General features: G+C 27.5%; 1 protein-coding gene across 4 annotated transcripts in view; it reads right to left on the bottom strand.

Annotated features, from left to right (window-relative positions):
* Positions 1-341: 341 nt before the first annotated feature.
* The window catches only part of LOC100210698 (protein still life, isoform SIF type 1), a 56,543-nt gene continuing 44,383 nt past the window's right edge, over positions 342-12,501 (bottom strand). For 2 of the 4 annotated variants that reach the window (XM_065793493.1, XM_065793494.1), the window contains 8 exons: positions 10,343-10,451; positions 10,104-10,198; positions 9,512-9,706; positions 5,303-5,429; positions 5,149-5,207; positions 2,858-2,966; positions 1,624-1,693; positions 342-936 (listed from right to left, as the gene is read on the bottom strand). In XM_065793493.1, coding sequence (XP_065649565.1) covers positions 720-936; positions 1,624-1,693; positions 2,858-2,966; positions 5,149-5,207; positions 5,303-5,429; positions 9,512-9,706; positions 10,104-10,198; positions 10,343-10,451 — 981 coding nt within the window. In that variant the 3' untranslated portion in view covers positions 342-719. The remainder of the gene's footprint in view (positions 937-1,623; positions 1,694-2,857; positions 2,967-5,148; positions 5,208-5,302; positions 5,430-9,511; positions 9,707-10,103; positions 10,199-10,342; positions 10,452-12,501) is intronic. The other 2 variants (XM_065793495.1, XM_065793496.1) reach the window with 2 other exon arrangements.

Here is a 12,501-nt window from a genome sequence, read left to right as displayed (position 1 = left end):
TTGTGAAGAAATAAAGTTGAACATTTTTTTATTGCATTTTTAGTTGTAATGAATTTCTGAAAAAGACGCTTCTTTAATTTGTAACTGTAAAAACAATTTTTGATTTAAAAAAAAAAAAAATATTCATTTTAGAAAGGCCATGATATATGTGCTATACACGTATCTAAAATAATTTTTTTTCTAAAAACATGACATTTTTGATTTTTGTCACGGCCCACTGAACCAAAAATCAAACTACCGCGTCACTGTTGCTTAGATCCCAAAGCATTTTATTCAAAAAACAGCATACAAATACTGAAAGCGGTAACTATCGAAAAAATAAATAAATAAACAAACATAAGTAAATTATTTATGATCTCAATCTTTGTAAATTTTTTTATACAGTATAAATAGCGTTTATAAAACCCTTTTTCACCTCAGCTATAAATACAAAACAATTTTTTTTTGAAGAGTAAAAAAACAGCTTCATTTCAAAGGTTTTTAGGCCAAAAAATACATAAATCGCAATCCGCAATCGTTATACGCAAATCGCTAAAATACAGTGAAAGATGAAATGATTATTTAGAAAGATTCAATGTATCATTTACTGATAGTGAAGTGGAACGCACTTTACCAATCTATAGCCTATTCGCACTTGTTGCCTTTACAATAAATGAGTATCAGTATCAAAATTATGTCAATACTAATATATAATACAATTTTTGTTGCGCTGCATGTTTCTAATCTTTACTTTCGATAAAAACATTTTTCCGATTAAAACTTGCAACTTTTTTAATGTTTGTTTTCTTCGAAACGTCTATTGCAAGTTGTTGCTTTGCAGGTGAGTGAACAGCGGTATTGAATGGATTTATATTTTTCGTTGAAGTTATTGTCTCTTTATAAAGTTTCAGTGATTCTTTAATAGCGTTTATCAACACCTTTTTCTCCTCAGCTGTACTATAAATACAAAACAAATTTAAAATGTATAAAGAACCCAAGTGTCCGCAAGTGACTTTAAAACAATGAAATAAAAAATGTTACTTAAGTAAACAGAGCCTTGTTAAAAATCTGAATAACTTATTTAAAAGAGTTATCTAAACATGAATTGATAGGAACCGCAGCAACAACAACAAAAAAAAACGCCAATATTCCAAACTATACATAAACATACGTGAACTTTGATGACACACAATGTACGCCGCATAACGATTATAATTAATACATAACATATTATACAAGTTTTGTATTAATAATAACCTTTATGCGGCGCGAATAGAATGTTTCAATTTCATAGCAAAATTAATTTTTTTTCAAAATTTTAAACTTTTTGACAATAATTTGAAATATTAAAGATTGTAAGAACATAATGTTGCAATAATATTAAAATTATCTGCTTTGTTGATAAATATTGATTATCGATGGATTCTTAAAAAAAATTGTTTATTAAATAAAACGCTAAATTTCAAAATTCAATGTGACAAAATATAAACTAGATTCTTATGCCTGCAAAACATTTTTATTCCAAATAGCATTAAAATGCGTTAATGTTATTTGGCATAAGAGTCGAATATATATACATACATACATAGAGTTAAAAATAAAATATTTAGTTTTTCACTGGTATAAAGTAAAATAAATAATCACCTGTTTATAAATGCATATACAACTTCGTTACCCTGGCTTTTATCTACAATTTCCCATGCCTGATTTGATTCTATATATATATATAAAAAAAAAAATGTAACATAGACTAATAAATGACCTAATCTACATTGGAAACAACTACCTCTGAGCGTGATTTAGGAATTATTAATTACGTCAAAGTAAAAAGCCAATCCATTTTTGCCTCATGTAAAGCAAATCGAATGGTAGGTACTATAAAACACACCTTAGAAATGGATATACTTAGTAGTGGATGTAATATCAATGTCTTGATATTACATCCACTACTACTGAGCTTGGAACTCCAGCTTGGATATCTTATTTGGTCATATAATTGAAAATAAGATTAGGCGTCAAGACAATCACAACTTAACCTCGTATATTTAGTCGACCGCTGTAAACAAGGCGACCTTATTCAAAAGTTTAAAATTGATAGAAACAATAACATAATAAAATGATGCTTTTCCTTCTACCGAGAACTAATCACAGATATAGATTTTGCTGGAAAAAACTAAACAAAAATTTACCTTGCTTAAATTTTTTTCAACAATCACATTGTCAATGCATGGCACAGCTTGCCAAATAAAAGTCTAATCTACGTGTGTCAATAGCTGTAAAGCAAGTTTTGACACGCTTCAAAGTTACAACAGCAAAAATTGTTTTAGTGAAAGTTGCATTATGAGCTTCGCAAATAATAACTTGACAATAAGCATTTTATATTGTGTCAATTATTTTAACTAATGTTTTTAGTTTTAAATGAATTACAAAATTAAAACTTATCTTGACTGCTGTTTTAAAATTAATAAAGTACTAAAACTAATAATACCACAACAATATTTCAAATCTAAAATACTATTTTATTAAAAAATCAAAAACAAATCATAAAAAAATACTTAAACTCGAAATAATAAAAACAAAAATCATTTTTAGCAATTTTAAACACATTAAACACATTTTTTCAATCATTAAAAACATTTTTTCAATCATTAAAAACATTTTTTGCAAGATTATTTAAAAAATCTTATGTGGTTTATGAGGTATTTTTAATGAAAAAGATGACTCTATTTTTAAAACTTTTATATAATTTTCAGATTTCATATATATATATGTTTTCAGATTTCATATATATATATGTTTTCTAGGATAGAGAATTGTAAAAATAATGAGATTCCCGTAATGTTGGATTACAAAATATTAAAACAAATTTTGTAAATACCATTTTGAGACCATGCATGATCCCGAAGTATTAAACAGTTTAACGAAATAATAGTAGAAAACCTGACTTCTAAATCATTTTTCACAATATTTGATGAGGTGCTTAAAATCTAAAAAAGAATTATAAAAAATCTAATAAATACAAGGGCAAAGTCAATTGAGTCAAACGCTCTAATAACTTTGAAACTAAAACCTATGATTTGATGAGCTCTGAGCCTATAAAACTAAATAATAGATGCTATTTTTTACAATAAAATCTTTACATTTTTAACTAAATTTTGTTTATAGTGGTTTGGCAATCGAATTACTTAAACATTAAGTAATTTGGTAATCAATGCGGTAGTGGTGTAGTGGTAAAGCGCTTGCTTCATAAGCGAGAGGTTCCGAGTTCGATCCCCACCACATCCCTGGTAGTACCGCGCTCAACTTGTTTCTCCGCGCAGCGACCTTGTTCCTCAAAGTTGGTGTTTCGGAGTTATAGAGTTGAGAGAGGGTTATAACCACTATTAAGTAGCCTCCTCATCTGTAGTGGCCTTCTCGGCCTTAAGGAGGGGAATAACAAAAATTGAGCAATTAGAAAACAAATTTTAATTATATTTTTATATTAAGACTTGTCAAATTCAAATCACATATAGTTCCCACTTAAGAAAATACAGCCATCTTATACTTTTTCACACAGTTTCTTTATAAATATGAGTAAAACAGTGTTTTATTTCTTTAAGTTATAAGTAACTGTATTTTATTTTTTCGAGTTATGAGTAACTTTATGTATTTCTATTCAAATACTTGAACAAATCTAACTATCCACACAAAACATAATTGTAGCAAAGTTTTGAAAAAATTTTTAGATCTTATTTTTACAAAGTTGACCTTTACCTACAATAAAAAAAATTGGACACTTTACACTAATTGCAACTACTTACATTTTTCATATTAAAAAATGTGACTTTCAAAGTTTCTCTAAATATTTAAAAAGTCTAAAATGGATTAAACTTTTGCGTTTTTACTTTCTTTACACTGTAACCAAAAAACTAAAAATTGAAGAACTAAAACATTTTTCTGAAAGCACATATTGAGGTTTCAATCAAAATGTTTCAGTTTTCACAGTTATATCAAAATTAGTTTTAAGAATGATAAAAGAAGGTGTAAAAAAAATACGAACATTTGTTTTTTAGTTAATAATAGTTTATATTTAGTTTAAAAATTCATTACATAATTAACTATAAAATATATTACATACAGTTTGTTATATATAGTCGTAGCTCACAGTTTGAAATTTAAAATAACAATGCTAAAACTATTATAATATTAATATGAAACATAATAAAAATAATAATATTATTATATTTATTAATGGTATTATGACATTCTCATGTCATAATACCATTATCTCATATTCCTCATTTTCATTGTGCCCACTGTGTAATTATATTCTATATATTGATTACTACTGTGTAATTTTTTTAATTTTAAGGACTTTTTTAATTTTTCCTAAACAAAGCTAGCTATCTTTTTTTATAAAATTAACTTTTACAAATTTTTATAAAGTATAAGCAATTAAAAAAAAATTATAAGCAATAGAATTATTGTTCCACATCTTTGTTGCACTGTTTTTATGAGTGCAAAGTTCTATTTTTTTACCTTTTTGCAATAAAACTTGTTTGTTGCTCAAGATCTGTTCAGCAGCAGGCAAATTTTTTCATTAATGTTGTAGATATTTTTTAACTACCTGGATTGCAACTTACATTTAAATCCTGTTAATAAATAATACAATTAATTGTTTTAGTTTAAACTACATGACACCTGCACAATTATTTTAGTTTAAACTATATGACACCTGCAACAATTGTTTTAGTTTAAACTACATGACACCTGCAAAAAGTTCTTTAGTTTAAACTACATGACACCTGCAACAAGTGTTTTCCTTTTAGCCACTCAGTATTCAATGTTCAGCTAAAAGCATTTTTAAACAAGTTTTAAACAAGAAATCTGGAATAAAGTAAATTTGCATTTAACAAAATTTTCCTACAATTTAAACACAAATAGTGATCTTATATTGTACACTTAGGTCTGAACGAAACATCAATAATAAAATCATACTGAAATGCAGATAGGCTTTTGTATATATATTAACTGAAGGTTAGCATTTGGACAAGCACTCTCTTTTTTTTATATACATAAGATATGCATTATATACATTAAAAAAACATTATATGCATAGAAACAAACAGAAAACAATACTACTTCTGCTATATGATACATTATAGATTTAAAAAATATTTAACAAAAAACCTTTTTACTTGATCGAGATTTCATTTCACACATCAAAAGTATGACAGCCTTTTTAAAAACTAAACAAAAAAAATATTAATAAAAAAACTCTTTAAAAAATCAAACAAAATAAAATTGAATAATTGCTACGAGACTGGTCAAAAAAAAAACTTACCAAAAACAGTCATATTTTCTACCACATCCTGCTGAACCAAGCTACCTCGATTGGAAGAATATGCTTTCTCATTTAACCATTGAACACGACCAAAATGTGTGAGATTGTCAACAATAAGATCTGCTGACTTAAGTATAAATAATCAAAGAAACTATATATATATATATATATATATATATATATATATATATATATATATATATATATATATATTTATACATACATATATATATATATATATATATATATATATATATATATATATATATATATATATATATATATATATATATATATATATATATATATATACACACACACATATATATCCTATATTCTTGCTTCATAAATCAATGATATTTGTGCAAAAGTAATAAAAATAACATTCAATATTGATTTTTTTCTTTGTGAAAAAAGTTCACCCAAAAGTTCAAATTTATCATATATGCATATGGATAAATCTTTAAACAGTTTTATGATCGATATTTTTTAATTCGAGGTAAAAAAAGTACGAAAAGCTACTGTATATATAGAAAAAATGTTGTTAACTTAATTGTAGAATTCAACTTAATTAAAGCGTAATAACAAATCTTATGCTTTGACTAAATAAATCAAACACATTTTAAAAGTTTTAAGAAAGTATATATTGATCATTGATAAAGTCTTCATGTAAAGCAAAAAAAAAACTAAAAATCAGAAAGAAAAAAAGTTAAATTAATTTATAAATGGCTTAACCTAAAATAATTTTCTATAACTTTTATGCAAAATTTTTTCTTTTGCTTCATAAAAAGACATACAAATAATCAAGATCAGTAGTGTACACTTGAATTTTGGTCGGTTGCCCGGTGGGCGACTGAGAGTAATAATTTAGCTAATCTCGGTCGCCCACCAATGTTTTCAGTCGTTCATCACCATTTTTTAACAAAATTCGCATTTTGCGCAATTCTCATACAGTAAAGTCTTGACTATTTCTCCTAAACTCAATTTTTTTTAAAACATTAATTTTTTTTTCTGACTGTCGCAACTGTTTTATATATTTAATGAGGATTACATTATGAATAATAAGGAGAGAATAAATAAATCGAGCGATAATTGTTCAAATTAATGTTGTTGTTTTTTTGCAACGTAATTTGAATGGTAGCAAAAAGATATTGAATAAAAGCAAACTTTTTATGTATTATTTTTTTAATTACGCAACTTGATTTTTATCTTGGTATTTCTCTTAGAATGTTACAACAAAATAATATTTAAATAATAAATAATGCGTACGTACGCAGAAGGGGGGTGTTCGTTATTATGTTAGATAAAAGTCACCTTCTTTAATTTTGGATGCATAAATTTTGCTTAATTTAAATTTGGACGCATAAATTTTGCTTAAAGAATTATTGAAATAATAATAATAATGAAAAAAAAATCGAGTTGCCCGGTCGGGCGACTAAACTGCATCAAATATTATTTCCAGTAGCCCTTCGGAAGATGGCACCACTGAAGATACATAGTAGCCCTTCGGAAGATACACCACTGAAGATATATATTTTCAAAACTTTTACAATGTGACTATGCTGTTTATATATATACACACACATATATATATATATATATATATATATATATATATATATATATATATATATATAATATATATACATATATATATATATATATATATATATATATATATATATATATATATATATATATATATATATATATATATATATATATATATATATATATATATATATAGAACCCTTATATGTTGTCCGAAAGTTTTTTCCATATTTTGTTGACAAAAAGTAAAAATTAAAATGCAAGACCGGAATTATTTTTTTATATACAGTAAAAAAAATAAAAATAAAAACATTTTATTAAAAAAATTAAAATAAAAACATTGTTTATATTGTTAAAAACATTCAGAATGTTTTTAAAAACATTCTGATCAATTAAACTTGCGTTTTTGTGGTTTTTTAAAAAACGATTTATTTGTAATTAAATTAATGGTTTTTACTTTCGCCCAACATGAAAATGTTGGACGAAAGTCAAAAGTAATTAAAAGTGATGTATGTGTTGGCGTAAGAATCACTTTTTTCCTTCCGCTCTTCCCAAAGACAACAAACTATAGATCTATATATATATATATATATATATATATATATATATATATATATATATATATATATATATATATATATTTAGATATATATAGAAATGAAAATCAGATATGATATTCTTGCATTTGTAATAAAAGTTATTGACAAAACATTATACTTTATAATAAAAATTTTTATTTTTCTTACTTTTATCACATTTATTTTTGACAGAAAAATTGTAAGATAGCTAATTTCATTTAATAGAGTTACTTTTACAATGAGTTAAAAAGAATTATAAATTTTTTTTTTCTTCTTCAGAATCAAATTTCAAAAAAACATAAAATATTTGCAGTATGTAGATTCTGACATATATATTTTTACTATAAATCATCCACGGAGTGTTGCTACATCGACTATCTTATAGCCTGACGCGCAACTCCTAACTGGTTGTCAGAAAGTTTTGTTGACAAAAAGTAAAAATTAAAATGCAAGACTGGAATTTTTTTTTTGTTACTTAATAGACTGCCTGCCCCAACCAAACCCTCAGTTGATGTAGCAGCACTCCCTTGCGAGTCAGGTTTTAAGATAAGCTTGACTCGCAAGGGAGTCAGGCTTATCTTAAACAGTGTGCTGCTACATCAGCTGACAAATAGCCTGACTCCGTTGCGAGTCAGGCTATTTGTCAGCTGATGTAGCAGCACACCGTTGCGAGTCAGGCTATTTGTCAGTCGATGTAGCAGCACTTTGTTGTGAGTCAGGCTATAAGATAGTCGATATAGCAACACTCTGTGCAAGATTTACAGTAAAAAAAACTAAAAATAAAAACATTTTTATTAAAAAAAAACTAAAAAAAACAACATTTTATTAAAAAAAATAAAAATAAAAACATTGTTTATATTATTAAAAACATTCAGAATGTTTTTAAAAACATTTTGGTCAATTAAATTTGCGCTTTTGTAGTTTTTTTAAAAAACGATAAATTTGTAATTAAATTAATGGTTTTAACTTTCTGACAACATGCAAATGTTGGACGAAAGTCAAAAGTAATTAAAAGTGACGTATTTGTTGGCATAAGAATCATTTTTTTCCTTCCGTACTCCCAAATGCAACAATCTCTCTCTCTCTCTCTCTCTCTCTCTCTCTCTCTCTCTCTCTCTCTCTCTATATATATATATATATATATATATATATATATATATATATATATATATATATATATATATATATATATAACCCTCAGAATTAGGAAAAATGAGGTCAGCAATAATTTGCAAACTTCAATCATTTAGAGATCGGTAAAAAAAAAAAATTGATACAAAGGTTTTACCATAAAACATAGAAACAAGGTTGGCAATTTTTTACTGACCTCAAACACTTTCAGGTCTGCAGTTAGGTCGGCATTGCTGAATACCAATCCTAATTCAGAGGGCTGTATACACGCACGTGCACACACACACATATATAATATAGAGTATTTAGATAACAAATTTTTACCTTTATTTGTTACATTAATTTGTACAGCATTTTCAGAAAAAGAAAAAAAATGAAGAATAATAAAAGAAAAGAATGCTCCCCCATGCCAAACTCTCAGTCAATGTAGTAGCACATCTTATAGCCTGCTGCTGCATGGCAGCAGCCTATAAGATAGTCTATGTATGTACTGAAACCCCCGGCAGCAAGCTACTTCAGTGTGATATCAGAGCTGTTATCTAAACACGCATTCATAGTTCATGTATATTATATATATTCATACTTATACTCACACATTTATGTGTGAATATGAACATAAATATACAGCCCTTTAAGACCATCTAGAGTTTAGAAAAAAGAAAAAATAAGGTTGTGCAACAAAATTGCTAACCTCAATTTATTCTTGGTCGGTATTAGGTTGATGCAAAACTTTTAACACAAAGGTTTTGCCATAACAATATAGAAAGGAGGTCAGTCAAAAATTGCTGAAGTCAGACACTTTTAGCTTGGCAGTTAAGTTAATTCAGAAGGCTGCATTTAAGGTGGCTCTTTTTAGAAGATTCAATTACATTTTTGGTCATTTTAAACAAATGTTTTTTAAAATAAATAAAATGTTCAAACAGAGTAATAGTGTCAAGTAAAAACAAACCTCGACATATGGACATTGTTTTGCTAAGTCTTGAAATAAGGGAGTGAATGTTTCATTGATTCTTTGCATTTCATTAATATAATTTGCTACTTTTTCAATACTAGTTAATGCATTGTTCATACAAAGATATTCTTCACTATCTTTCAACATGTATTTCATCATTGTTTTGATAAGTAGAGGATATCGAAGAATGCGCTACATAAAAAATAGTCTTTTTTTTATATTTTAATATTTTTTACACTATTTCTTAGACAAAATAAAAAAAAATTATAAATAAATAAAATGTAAAAAAAAATGTTTTCATGAAGGACCAAAATGATTTTAGATAACCAGATTATTAAACGATTAAAAATTTGTAACTAACCATTGCCCCATAGTAAATTGAGAAAAAGTTTGCACATAAAATTTTTTATCTCTAATAGCACTTGGTCTTAATTTTAGTTTTTTGTTACAATTGACAAAATGATACTTTCAATAATGCATTTTATTTAAAAAAAAATATAAGTATAACTTAACATTATTTTTATTTACTTGGGGGACATTACTGACCCCAACCCTTTATAGCAAATAAATTATAAATATTCAAGTTCACCTGTATTGGTGTTATTAGATAAGACTCAAGAGATGCAGTGTGCTGTTGTTTAGGATTGCGAGCAATCAAAAATGCTTTTAATGCTTCATTTGTATCTAAAAAGCAATTCTAGTATAAAATTTGAAGCTAAAACGATTTTAATGAAAACTTTATTAAAATATTAAAAAAGCATGATAATAATAAAAGTTATAAAATGGGCGATTGCAAGAATGTTTTTAAGTTAAAAAAAATTTACTTACTGACTTGTAATAACTTAACAGCCCTCGAATGACACGAGCAAAATGTGCTATACAGACGAAATTTATCACAAAATTCCAAAAATAATTTACCAATCAAATAAATTATGTTCTAAAAATAAATTTTATATTTCTTATTAATAATTCTTATTAAAGAAAAAAATCTCAAAGATATTTTTGTAACTATTTTTTAAAACATTTCATCACAAGAGACATGAATTTTAGTAGATGGCACAAGAGACCCTTTAGACTCTTTAGAGCAGTACCCATTATAATATTTGTAAAGAAGAGAAAGAGGAGCAACATTAAGATGATGTGATAATGGTTGGAAGTTGGCTGCAAGAGCAGGTCCAACTATGTTTACAATGTCTTTTGCACCTTGTCTAATAGAGAAAAGACATCATTGGAAGATTCGCCCCAGATATGGCAATAGTATTCCATACAAGGGCAAATTTGAGATTTATAGAGATAAAGAATAGAATCCAGAGTAAGAAAGTGTTAAGTACGATAAAGAGATTCAACCTTAGCAGATGCTAATTTTGCAACAGATTTGATATATGGTTTCCAAGAAAGATCAGAAGTAAGAGTTAATCTATATTTATGAACGGTGATGTACTCGAAGGGTACATCACTGTTCATAAATATAGGAAGATCTAAATTATTGTGGTAACGATTAGCTGAAAAAAATTGGGTTTTATCTGAATTAAAGTTCACCAGTCATTGTGAGCCCCATGCTGTAGCAGAAGTGAGAACCTTTTCAAGCTTTTCAAAATATGCGGTAGTGGTGTAGTGGTAGAGCGCTCGCTTCATAAGCGAGAGTTTCCGAGTTCGATCCCCACCATGTCCCTGATAGTACTGCGCTCAACCTGTTTCTCCGCGCAGCGGCCTTGTTCATCAAGGTTCGTTTTTGGAGTTATAGAGTTGAGAGAAGGTTATACCACAAATAAGTAGCCTCCTTGTCTGTAGTGGCCTTCTGGGCCTTGAGGAGGTGAATTAACAAAAAAAATAAAATAAAAAGCTAAAATGCCCCCTAAAAGCAATCAGAGAGTGTTGGCTTCTTATCAAGACAAGAATAAATGGTAGTATCATCAGCAAACAATGCCACATTAGATGTGAGAATATCTGGAAAATTGTTAATGTAAATTAAAAAGAGTGAAGGGCCAAGTATAGAACCTTGGGGAACCCCTGAAGTTACAGGATATGAAGAAGAGTGCTGTCCATCGAGGACAACTATTATACTATGATTAGTAAGGAAGGATTCAATCCTTTCTTACTAATCGTTGTATATCAGTTACAGTGTATCAGGTAACATCTTAAAGATGTTACCTGATACACTGTAAGAAGAAAGCTTATGGAGAAGACCAGCATGCCAAACTTTATCAAAAGCTTTAGAAATGTCAAGAGCGATAGCCTTAACCTCTCCACCTCTATCTAATGCACGACAAAACCTATCCGTTATTACTGTTAGCAAATCAGCTGTAGAACAAGAAGATTGAAATCCATATTGATGATCAGAAAGTAAGTTATAAGGTTCAAGATAAGAGATTAAGTGTTTGTTAATTAAGGATTCAAAAACCTTGCTTATGATAGGAAGAAGACTAATGGGACGGTAGTTAGATGAGTCAGATCGCTCTCCAGAATTTTTGAAAATAGGGATAACAGATGCTGCTTTCGAGCAAGCTAAAAAACGAGACTCTAATAAGCATTTGTTAAAAAGTTTTGAAAGTATAGACAACAGTTCCAGAAAACACCTTCCTGAAAAATGAGTGAATTCTTACAAATGTAAATACCCAGACCAAGTATGTGACTATTGGAGTTTTTACGAATTAAAGGAAGATAACCATCAACACTAAGATCACAAGATGAAACAGTCGAACTCAAATTAGTCTTACAAAGAGCAAGTAAATCTGGTGAACTTTGCAAGAGATAAGACTCAACAGAAGAAAAGTTACTTCAAAGATTACGAATATTAGTGAATGATAGGTATAGAGAACTTGGTGATGATGATGGTTTTTTGTGTTTTATAGTTTTTGGTACATTATTCATTTTTAAATTTGTTAAAGAATTTGACTCAAAGCATAGATAGTACTCAGTACACTATTTAATTGTCCAAGCAATTGTCTCATTACTATTAATAAACTCTAAGCTGTAACAGAGGACTA

Source organism: Hydra vulgaris, chromosome 03, assembly GCF_038396675.1.
Source record: "Hydra vulgaris chromosome 03, alternate assembly HydraT2T_AEP".
NCBI lineage: Eukaryota > Metazoa > Cnidaria > Hydrozoa > Anthoathecata > Hydridae > Hydra > Hydra vulgaris.
Note: the sequence above shows the minus strand (reverse complement) of the source record. Positions and strands in the feature narration are given on the sequence as shown.